At 48.5% G+C, this 11,591-nt stretch overlaps 1 protein-coding gene across 3 annotated transcripts in view; it reads right to left on the bottom strand.

Moving 5' to 3' along the window:
- Window positions 1-1,559: 1,559 nt before the first annotated feature.
- The window catches only part of XIRP1 (xin actin binding repeat containing 1), a 33,506-nt gene continuing 23,474 nt past the window's right edge, over window positions 1,560-11,591 (bottom strand). For 2 of the 3 annotated variants that reach the window (XM_042044086.1, XM_042044087.1), the window contains one exon: window positions 1,560-10,207. In XM_042044086.1, the coding sequence (XP_041900020.1) occupies window positions 2,525-10,207 (7,683 nt within the window). In that variant the 3' untranslated portion in view covers window positions 1,560-2,524. The remainder of the gene's footprint in view (window positions 10,208-11,591) is intronic. The other variant, XM_042044088.1, reaches the window with a different exon arrangement.

Raw genomic sequence — 11,591 nt, 5'->3', positions numbered from 1 at the left:
TCACTGAGGTTACTGTCCCATTCTCAGAAGGATAAAGTGATGCACTGAGAGATGGGGTGGCTGGCTATAGTTCAATGAGTCTACAATCTGAGCCAGGCTGTAGGACACAGCTCCACAGCCTCACCTCAAGTCCTGTGTGCAGTTTTGGTCACCACAATAAAAGAAGGACATTAAACTATTAGAGAGTGTCCAAAGGAGGGCAACAAAGATGATGAAAGGCCTTGAGGCATGAGGAGTGGCTGAGGGCCCTTGGTCTGTTCAGCTTGGAGGAGACTGAGGGGAGACCTCATTATGGTCTTTAACTCCCTCATGAGGGGAAGTGGAGGGGCATGTGCCAATCTCTGTGATCAGTGACAGACTTGAGGGAATGGCCTGAACCTGTGTCAGGGGAGGTTTAGGCTGGATATTAGAAAACAGTTCTTCGACTGTTGGGCACTGAACAGGCTCCCACAGAAGTGGTCACAGCACCAGCCTGAGCTCAAGAAGTGTTCGGACAATGCTCTCAGCCGCATGGAGGTGATGCCATGAAGATTTTTTGCCTTTTCTTTTAGACCCCTGTTATACCTTTTTTACAACTTTTGTATTCTTAGTGCTTTTTTCCTACATTCTTGGTCTTGTTTGTCAAGCTGAGAGACTCAACATTTTAGAAGCTTTGTAGGTAGGGATCAGTGTGCCCCAAACCCCAAGGTGCTCTCCAGAACACATTCTGTAAGCTAAGATAGAACCATCCAGGGGAAGGTTCCTTGGGGAGGGGGGGCTCACTTGAGCCTCTCATTGGGGAATCTTTGATAGATATGATAATTAGTAACACCTATAATGTTATACCAGATCTTTTGGGGGGTGCATTTTTGCGGGGTGCATTTTGATGCATTTGACCTGGACGTGTGCACCTAAGGATCCTTAAAATAAATACCAAGGTAAAATCCCTTCTAACCATATTTGACTCTTGATTTTAAGACCAGGAAAAGGCATCAGAAGAAATTTTGGGGATTTCTTGTGCAGGGCCCGGACCTGGACTCAATGGTCCTTGAGGGTCCCTTCCAACTCAGGATATTCTGTAATTCTGTGAGAAACCATCTGGCCTCTCCATAGGCTCCTCACATTCCCCCACACCTGGAGTGAACTCCTTGCTCACCCACCCATCCCAGAGCCGAGTGTGAGGTGAGTTGAGGCACAGCAGTGAGTAAGGGCTGGCTCATCAGCTGCTCCTCCTCATAGGACTTGTAGAGGCACAACACCTCAGCTGCCTTCTCCCGTGGGGGAAATGGGTACACACAAGTGTCCAGACCTTTCCTGGTGTACACATCCTACCCAGGCTCCACATGCCTACACAGAGTCCTGGTTCTGTATCATCCTGGACTCATTTTTCAGATAAGAGTATGAACACTCTTTGCTGAAGGGCTGGTGATCCACCCACACTCTAAAGAAGATGTAGACCAAACCCCTCCAGTGACGCAGAGTGCTCTCAGTGTGTGATTCAACTGGTCCATCAAGATATAATTTCTAGGCACTTTGAAAGGAAACAAGCACTGAATAAAAGAAACTCTACCAGACCAAAGTATTTTTAGAGGTAATGTTTACTGTCAGAATGCAGCAATAGAAGTTTAAAAAAAAAAAAAAAAGCCACAAAATATCTAAAATCTTGAGTTGAGAATGTACAAAACAAAGTCATAATAATAAGAAAAATTGCTTTACAAATTCTCAAAATGAATTTAAACAGTAAACATGTAGGAAAGCATGGAAAATCTAAAATAAGGAGTTTGTGTATACTGAATAATAAATTAGAATTCTAGAAATAAAGAAGAGAAAGCAGTAACCATTCTGACTCAAGAATCTTTCATAGCATATTTCTTTGGGGGAATGGCATTGATAGTAGCTGTAGGTCTTGGCTTTACAATTTCCAGTATCATCAAACACTTTCCAGGAACTGAAAAACAAACTGATAAATAACTCCCCCAAGTCCAAGAGCGACAACAATTCAAGACTTTTTTTTCCTTTTCTTATTGGCTAAGAGAAAATCTATCCAACCCACCCATCAATATGAACTTGTGTATATATATGTGTGTGTGTATAGGATGCCCTTCTTAGAAAAAGAAGGTACCATAAAGGTGTTTGTTTTCCAATGACCAGATTGATTGGTTTTTTAATTGATCCTACCTATCCTTCCTTCTGCAGTGGTTCAGAGAAGCCCGATCCAACACCTCCAACCACCCCCACCAAACTTTCTAGGGGGAAGTACCCTAAGGTGCCCATGGATGGATTTTTCCCTTGTGCTTCTAACAGTGCCAGGACTCCGGGTTGTGGTGCAGCACCAAGTCTGTTGGGCTGGCCAGGTGAGGGATGTTCTCCAGCGTCAAGGCAGGCTGCACTTGTCCTGTCTGTATGCAAACACCGAGACGATGACCCTGAGAAGTCCTTAGGGTGAAGGTAAATCCCTGTGTGTAATGTGGATAAAACAGGAGAAATGTTTATCGTGGCCCTTCTCTTTTGTCTTATACAGTCCTCTCTTGCTCTCCAGAATCTCCTATTTCTTTGGCTTGGAGTTGCCAAAGGTGACAAAGACCACTCCTGGCTCCTGAAAAGTCCCGTTGGTGTGGAAGTCTTCACCTGGGCTCTTCAAGTACCTCCGAAACACAGGTGAGGCAGATACCTCATACTGGGGGTGAGAAACCACATCGCACGTGGAGGATGTTTGTGTCTCAGATTGCTTGGTGACTGTGGTGGACGAAGTGATGATTTTGTTTCCAAACTGGTCCATTTCCTCATACTGCTCCATAACAGTCCGGGTGGCTCCGTAGAGCTTGGACCCGTCGGGCCCTGTCTGCAGCTCCAGGATGCTTTTCTGCCTCCGTGGATTTTGTGGGCTGGGGACATTCAGGGAGCGGTATTCTGAAAAGCTGCCTTTCATCCCACAGTGGCAGCTGTCTTTGGAGGTGTCCAGAGAGCACTTCTCTTTGTCACTGGTTGGATGCTTGGCATTGCCAAGCATGTGCTGTTTCATTGAGCTCAGCCCAGCTTTTGTTTGGACGGGGTCTGGCCTCTTCTCTAAGGGTTTTGTGTCATGCCCAGCAGACCCTGCTGAGGGGTGGTTAAACGAGCTAAAGCTGTTCTGAGCAAAAGCATCCCTCTTTCCTGGAGAGTCAAGACAGTCTGGTGAAGGGCTGTCCTGGGGGGAATGTGCTGTCCTGGGTGATTCTGCTGGTTTCCTGGCAGCAGACTCAATGGAGATGTAGGAAGGTGAGGAGGGAGAGCTGACACGAGACTGAATGAGGCGGGGGACCCCTAGCTCTGCCTTGGCTGCCTCGGTCTTTTCTGCCACCTTTGCACTTTCCACAGATGCTGCTTCCCCTGTCTCCAGCATGACTTCCTCTTGCTTGGCTTTGCTTGAGACAATGCTAATTTTACGGATATTGCTACTGCTCACAGAGCTTTGGGTGCTCCCCAGAGACTCCTTCAACAACCCTGAGAGCCCAGCAATGTCTGACTCAGACTTGAGACTAGAAACAGAATAAATAGCTTTCTTGATGGCCTCCTCGATATCCTGGATGCGGGCAAGTGTTTGCTCCTTCAGGTGGAGAATCTCAGCACTTGCTCGCTCCAGGTCCTCAAAAACCAGATCCACTGAGGAGACACTGTCAGCATCCTCCTTTGCCGCAGCCTTGTCCTGTTGCTTGGCCTTCTGGCGCACAACCCACTCAGGGACCTTCTCAAAGAAGCTCTTGAGAGCTTTCACATCCACTTTGCTTGTTTCCTCCTCAAACTCCCTCACTCGGTTCAAGATCTCTTGCAGCTGCTCCTGTCTCCTGAGGTTCTCAAAGATCTCCATAGCCTCCTTGACATTGCCTTTCATGATCTCCTCTTTGTGTACTGACAACCTCTTCCGACGCTCATCTTCTGTTTCTCTCTTTTTTTTTTCTCTCATAACAACCCCTGGCTTCTCCTGGGCAGGTGTCTCTGCCTCCCTATCAGGACATTTCAGTTGCCTGCTATTCCCCTGCTGGTGCTCCTCAAAGGAGTTCACTGACTGCTGATGGAAGGACATAGAATGAGACATTTGCCTCCTCTCATGCACCTGCTGCATGACTCTCTGACTATCCCACAATCCATAAGAATTAGATACACTTTCTCTTTCCACCTTGGATAAAGCATTTTGTGCAGTGCCATCTCCTCTCTTCGGAGGGGTGCTGTGGCCCACAGGGTGGGTGCTTGGCTCAGTTTGTCCTGGCACATTCTGTGTCTGTGCTCTGCCAGGACAGGTTGGAGAGGACAATGAAGAGCACCCGTTCTCCTCTTGGCACAGCTCTATCTGCCTCTGAGCCACCTCACCTGGACACCTCCTTGGAGCAGCTGCTTTATCACTCATCATTCCCTGCTTGACTTCAAAACCAATGACTCCATTATTCATTGGTTTTGAGGTCTTAGCACTGTCTGATTCTACCTTTCCTTGTCCTCCTTTGCTGGCCTTGTACCTTTCTTCTGCTATTTGAAGAGGGGTTTTGGCAGTGTATTTTGGCAGCTTTCTCTCAGGGTTTGTACACTGAACTGTGACAGACTTCTTCACAGATGTCTCCAAATTGCAGCATTTTGCCTGAGCCTCCTCATACCCTGTTTGTTCATGAACTTCCATGCAGCTTAATCCCAGCTCTGTGGGGGAAGGCTTTGGTTTGCTAATCTCCCTCAAGCCTGAAGGTTTTGGAGGCAGGGGTGGAGGGATGGGTTTGGTTGATTTGCTTGTGCTGTTATTTGCAGAGGCAGAATATGCCTCGTGTAAGAGGTGCTCAGGTTTTGGAGGGGGAACAGGTTTTTTCCTGGGTGGGGCAGTAGTTTCTGGTTTTGGAGGAGTCCTGGGCTTCTCTGCAGGACTCTGATCACTGGGTTTGCAGGACAGAGAAGGGAGAGTGGGAAGAGGGGTTTGGAGTAGTGCAGAACATCCTGGGGCTTCGTCTTTGCTGGTTGGTAATAGAAGGGCACCTTCTCTTGCTGCTTTAGTTGAGGGTGGGCAATGCTCTGCTTTCATCACAGCAACTGAGGGAGGAGGAGGAAAGTCATTATCAGCCTGCGACCCTGAAGCCACTACAGCAGCCTCGTTACTAGTGAGTTGAATCTCATTTTTCTTTTTACACACAGAATAGGACTGCCCTGCATTTCTGTATATCATGGCAGCTTTAAAATCCCCTCTGGAGACATTAACGTTAGACTTTTCCAGCGACTGAAGTGTGGCTTTTAAATTACCTCGGACAACGTCCTCCTTTTCTACCAGGCGCTGTTCTGTGGCGGCACTTTGCAGTGCTCTGATAGCTGTCTGCACATCCCCTCTGACACCAACATCTCTTTCTTCTTGCACTGATTGCTCTTTGTAATCAGACTCAACACAAGGGTTTATATAGGTTTTCACAGGTGTGGCAGTATAAAGGCCATCCTTAATGCTAAAATCTCTACTGGGCACAACTTGGATTTCCTGGCTCAATAGTTGTCCTCCCTGTACTTCCTCAGAAGCACTGACCTTTTTGTGTGATGCTATGCTCTTCTGAGACACGCTTGTGTGGGTCTTGGATGCCTCCTGGACTCTGGTGGTGGTGGTCCTGGTGGCAGTGCTGCTGCTCTCCTGCTTGGTGGATGAAGAGTCCTGTTGGTGTACGGTCGATTGAAGGGTCATGGTCCCCTGTGAGCTGACTGTCTGCTGCCTGCAGGCTGTGTGGACCTCCTCCCTGTTCCTCTGGAACTTGCTCTGAACGTGGTGCTGAATGTTTTTTGCTTCTGCTGTCGCCAGCCTCAGGCTTTGCATTGCAGCCTGAAGATCACTCCCCAGGGCCTTTTCTTCTCTCTGAGTCTGGCTGGCTTCCCCAGTCACCACACTCTGCTGTTTCCCATCCACTTCTGCCCTCTGAGCTGTCACTGGGGTCGGAGATGTGCCTTGCATCATAGTTTTTGGTTCTTTCAAATGGGCAGTGGTGGCTTCTTCTTTCTCTGCCTTCTTGCTGGCATCTGCAACCCTTTGGATTGACTTTGTAGTCACCTTAAGCCCTCCAGACAGAATTTCTTCCTTTCCCATCACTGTGGGCAGGGGCTTCCCAAGACATTGCACAGTGGTGCCAGTCACACCTGCTGCATGCACAGCCTCTCTCTGTAACACACCCTCTCTGCCTGTGCTTGCACATACAAATCCCTTTTTTGCTCCCTCCATAGCCCCTGGCTCACTTCCTGCAATTACTTTCTCTATTTTTTCTTTATTTGGCAAGATGTGTACGTTAGCCCCCTGCACAACCCGTGGGCCGCTCTCATCTGCCCCCTCCTCTGCTTGGGAAGAGATGAGGGATTGTATCTCTGACTCCTGCTGGAGATTCTTCAGATAGCTGAGGTCTCCCTTCTCAATGCAGCTTGCAAAAAGTTGTACATTTCCCTTCTCATTGTCCTCACGCTTGATGGTAGCTGCTGCTTTCTGCTCCTGAGAAGAAGCCAACAGGTTCCCAATCGTTGACTTCACATCCCCCTTGACAACTTTCTGCTGGACAGAATGGAACAGGAGGGAGTAGAGAGTCATCTTCACTGATCCTGACTTTGTCTCTTGTAGGACCATCCCCTTTTTGATGGAAGCATCTTGACTGAGGAGACCCTGTAAGGCCTTGGCTACATCTCCACTCAAGTCCTCTTTGCCTTTAGCAGCTTCACTCTGGTCCAGCAGCTGCAATGGGCTTACTTTGATCTTGCCCTCTCTGTCCTCCTCTACCAGCACACTCTGTGCTTCCACGTTGGTTCTGTGCAGGAGCTGCAGCATAATCCTTTGCAAGTGGCCTCCCACAATCTCCTCTTTCAGGATCTCTGGAGCTCCTGGGCTGCTGAGCTGGTACTTCACCATCTTCACACTCTCCATATCATTAGCTTCGATGAGGATTCCATCATGCTGGATAGCTTGGCAAGTGCAGAGAGTCTCTAAAGTCTCCTTCATGGTTCTTTCTTTCAGTTCTATTTCTATGCTACCTTCAGAAGTACTAAATTTATCCAGGGGTGTGCTCTCAAAGAGCCACGTTGTGCTTTTCACATCTGCACGAGGGATCTCTTCTTGGGCCCCAGCACTGGCTGTCACCTCTGTGTCCTTAAGGGTGTCCATGGGCTGGGTTTCAAACAACCAGGTGCAGCGTTTTACATCCCCTTTTTGGCTGTCCTCTCTCTGCACTGTGCTCATGGATGAGCTTCTCTCCGCATCCCCATACAGGGAGTCCACAGGATGGTTCTCAAAGAGCCAAGTGGATGTCCTCACGTCACCTCGCTGCACGTCACTGACACTGACCATCCTCACATACTTCTTCTGGCCCACTTGCTGGGACTCAAAGAGCTGCTTGTTGGACTGAACATCTCCCTTCTGCACATCATCCACTGTTCTGGGCACAGACAACTTTCCCCCTGAGAAGGAGTCAAGAGGCTCTGTCTCAAACCTCCACCGGGCAGTCTGGACATCTCCTTTCTTGATGTCCTCTTGGGTGACAGCCCTAATCACAAACACCTCTTCTTCCTTCTTGATCTGATCCAGGGGCTTAGTTTCAAACAACCACCGGGCTCCTTTCATATCACCTTTCATGATTTCTTCTTTCTGCACTGAGGTGACCTCATGGTATCCCCCCTCTTTGTCCTGGATAGCGTATAAAGGTTGGCTTTCAAATAGCATTGTGCAGGACTTGACATTAGCTTTGCTCATGGTGTCTTTCTGGATCTTCTGGAGCTCTGTCTCGTCCACTTTGTCATGGATTTGGTCAAGGGAATAGGTCTCAAATACGAACCTTTTTCCTCCAACATCTCCCCCCTTGACATTCTTTTCTGGAGGGATTTCCTGGATACCTTCAGAGTTGTCCTTCAGGGTGTCCATGGGGTAGTTCTCAAAGAGCCACGTGAACTTGTGCACAGACCCGGCTTCAATTGTTCCGGCATCCTTCTGGGACTTTGGCTTGGTGGCTGTGTCCAAGGGCTTGGCTTCAAAGAACTCTTTCACTCTGGACACTTCCCCAGACTGGAACTCCACACGACTGGAGTAACGCATGGTTTTTTTCCGGTCAGCTTCACTGACAGTGCTGCTGCCCAAGTGTTCAGTCTCAAACAGGTGCCGGACGGTTTTGACATCCACTCCCTGTAATTCTTCCTGACTGTAGGCCTTACTGACTTGCAAATACTGCTCCTCCTGGCCTTTCAGGGAGTCCAGGGGCTGAGTCTCAAACATCCATGTGTAGGACTTCACATCAGCTTGGGGCACACTGCCATCCTCCTCCTGCTTCTTCTCAGCCTTCTCGTACAGGGTGTGCATGGGCTGGGTCTCAAACAACCACCGGCAGGTCTTCACATCCCCCTTCTGGGAGATCTCTCGCTTCACTGAGGGACGCTTCTCCCCTTCCATGGCTTGGAGATGAATGACATCCATGGGCTGTGTTTCAAAGAGCCACTTGGCTGTCCTGACATCACCAGCCACCACCTCTTGTTTTGTGATGCCCCGTATTATATCCACTTTCTTGATGCTTTCATCAAACTGGTCCAGGGGCCTTGTTTCAAACATCCACTTGTAGTTCTTGACGTCACCACTGATGATCTGTTCTCTGCTTACAGAGGTGACTTCGTGGAAATTGCCAAAGCTATCCTTGATGGCATACAGGGGTGTTGTCTCAAACAGGATTTGGTTGGCTTTGACATTGCCAGCTGGAATCTTCTCCTCCTCTTCTTTGGTGGTGGGCTCAGCATCAGCCTGCTTAATGCTGTCTAAGGGGAGAGTCTCAAACAGGGTCTTGAAAGATTTCACATCCCCTTTCACTACCTCTTCCATGCTGGTGGCTGGAATTTCTTCCTCAAATGCCTTGGAGATACTGCCAAGGGGACAGGTCTCAAAGACGTGTTTTCTTTGCTTCACATCTCCCTTCTCATCTGCTGAAAGCTCTACTTTCTTCAAACGTCCCACCTCAAAATTGTCTTTCAGTGTTTCCATCGGCTGCGTTTCAAAGAGCCAGAGTGTAGATTTCACATCGCCTCCGATGACTTTTTCTTTGGTTACAACACTTTCCGAAGCTTCTCCTTTCAGGGAGTCTAGAGTCTGGGTCTCAAAGAGCAATCGCTGCTTAGTGACATCTGCCCCTGTGACAAAATCTGTCGAAGCCTTGAAGTCCTGTTCTTCAACTGTGATTTCTCTGATGGCATCCAAAGGCTGAGTTTCAAATATCCACCTTGCGCCGCTGACATCGGGCCTTCCAATTTCTTCCAGAGAAATCCCACGGATTATCTGCACTTTGGAAGTGTCCTTGTTGATAGTATCCAGGGGCTGAGTCTCAAACAGCCAGCGAGCTGTCCTGACTGCATTGCTCTGAATTTCTTCTCGACAGACAGACTTGATTTCATGGATAGTCCCACTTTTATCTCTGATGGCACAGAGGGGCTCTGTTTGGAAAAGCCTGACAGTCTTCTTAACATCGCCTTTAAGCTCCTGGATTTCTGACTTGAGTTGTAGGATGCTCTTCTCCTCCACTGAGGAGCAGCGTCCTATGGCATCCAAAGACTGTGCTTCAAAGAGCTGTTTGGCCCCTTTCACGTCACCTCCCTGGACAGGCTCCTTGAGAACTGCCTCCTGCACCTCGGTTTCATCCGAATACAGTTTGTTTAATGTGTCCAGTGGCTGGGTTTCAAAAAGCCACCGGGCAGTGCGAACATCCCCTCTGGCAAGGTCTGTTTCTGACACCTTGGCTGATGTTGACAGGTTGTATCCATTTATGGATTGGCTTTCAAACCTCAGGGAAGTGTTTTTCACATCCCCACTGGGAATGATCTCTTCTTCTGTCAGCTTCTTTGTGGCTTGGTGGTCCCCAATGGAGTCAAGTGCCCAGTTCTCAAAAATCCAGCGCATGGACTGAACCTCTCCCGGGAGAACTTTATCCAGGTTCACAGAGGCCTGTGCATTGGGATCCTCGGTGTTAAGCATTTCTGCCAGATCCTCAGTCACAGCTTCTTCCAGGTTCTTCCTGAGCTCGGGGTGCATGTGCCTGTAGAGCCTCTTCAGCTCATTCACCTGGCGCTGCTGGTAGAACTTGGAGAAGGCTTGCTTTGGAGGAGGCACAGGGAGTGCATTGAGATCCTGACCCCCTGGAGCGACGACCTGGACTGAGCCAATGGCTGGAGGGGGAGGCAAGTCATCTTCCATTTTCTTGATGGCAACTTTAGATGATTTCTGAGCTTCTGACATCTTTGGGGAAACAGTTTTAAACGTCAGCATCGCCTCTCACCCCCCGTCCCCATGGCCGTTAATGGAGTGAACGGCAAAGGGAAAAGCCAACGGGGGAAATCCATGCACCCAGTAAGCTCCATACCTTTAGTTCAGTAGCAAACAGCACTCCAAATCATCACATCACTGCACACGCTCCACGCTTGGTGTTAACCCTGGTTCCACAGCAAAGCAAGGTCTCTAATCTGGGTGAGGTGGTTAGTCTACAATTCCCTGGATTCAGTCCAGCTACAGCACAAGAGAGGTGCCCGATTTGGACTATGCCATCAAGAGAGAATAACCGTAAGAAAGATAAGGCTGACTTAGAGAAGTCAGCTAGAAGTTAACTCCTCCCTCCTGCTGCCCAGTGTCCAGGACTGTTGTGTCCCCAGCTGAGGACCTGAAGAGTCTGGAAACAAAGGATCTGGGTACAGAAGAAAGCCAAGGAGCTATTTGTGAAGAGATCTCAAGAAGAAAATGGGGAGAGGGAACCAAAGTGTCAAACTGAGCTGATAAGGTTGGACACTATGGGGTGCCCCCTGCTGAGGAGGGAGGGCTTGGGGAAGGATGTTCATCTGATTAATGATTTCTTCTGTTGCACTCAGGAGTGTACTCCATGTTACCATTTGCACAAGAATAGGTGCACGTTTACATAGCTGGAGACTTAAATAAAGCTCTTCTGACTTGTAGACTTGTACAGGCATGAGGCTAACTAAGGTTTGCAAACTGCTGGAATCAGCACGCCAAAATCTGTGCTGCCTTAGAGGGAAAAGCAAGGCTGAGGGACCACAGGGTGGAGTAGCTCCTATAGGTGGTGGCCAGGAAAGTTAGACCTGTTTATACTCAGTCAGACTGAGCTCATCTCAAATTCACAGCAGTGTTGGTACAGAAGTGAACAGAGTGGACTGTGGTTGTCCAGCCTCGCTTTGAACCTCCCTTTCTGCAATTTTTCTCCTCAGTTTGTGCATCCTGGGCACTGAACACTCAACTGAATACCTGCAGCCTGCACTGCCTGGGCATTTATCCACAGGGAAGGTAGCCGAAGCCTTTAATGATTGTCTAAAAGAGACAGTAATCCTGGTGGCTTTTCTTTCAGTAAACAGATCTGCTGACCCTTGGCATGCCTGTGCAGTTACGTCTGCAGAGTTATGCCTGGAATATTATTAGTTGTTGCTCAAAGCAAGGGTGCACAGTGTTATTTCACTCTGTTACACACAGATTGTTCTGGCTAAAAATAAGTTTTGAACATTAGTAAAAGAAACCCACACTCAGAACACCAAAATCAGCATATTTTGCAGCAAGTGAAAAATCCAAATCTTTTGCATGCGCCAACGTACTTGGAATGCACTTTTTAAAACAAAGGTTT

The sequence above is a fragment of the Corvus kubaryi genome, unplaced genomic scaffold (genome assembly GCF_017639235.1).
Source record: "Corvus kubaryi isolate FWS band 111438036 unplaced genomic scaffold, C.kubaryi_AGA036_p1.0 37398, whole genome shotgun sequence".
Lineage (NCBI taxonomy): Eukaryota > Metazoa > Chordata > Aves > Passeriformes > Corvidae > Corvus > Corvus kubaryi.
This window is presented reverse-complemented; position numbering and strand designations above follow the sequence as displayed.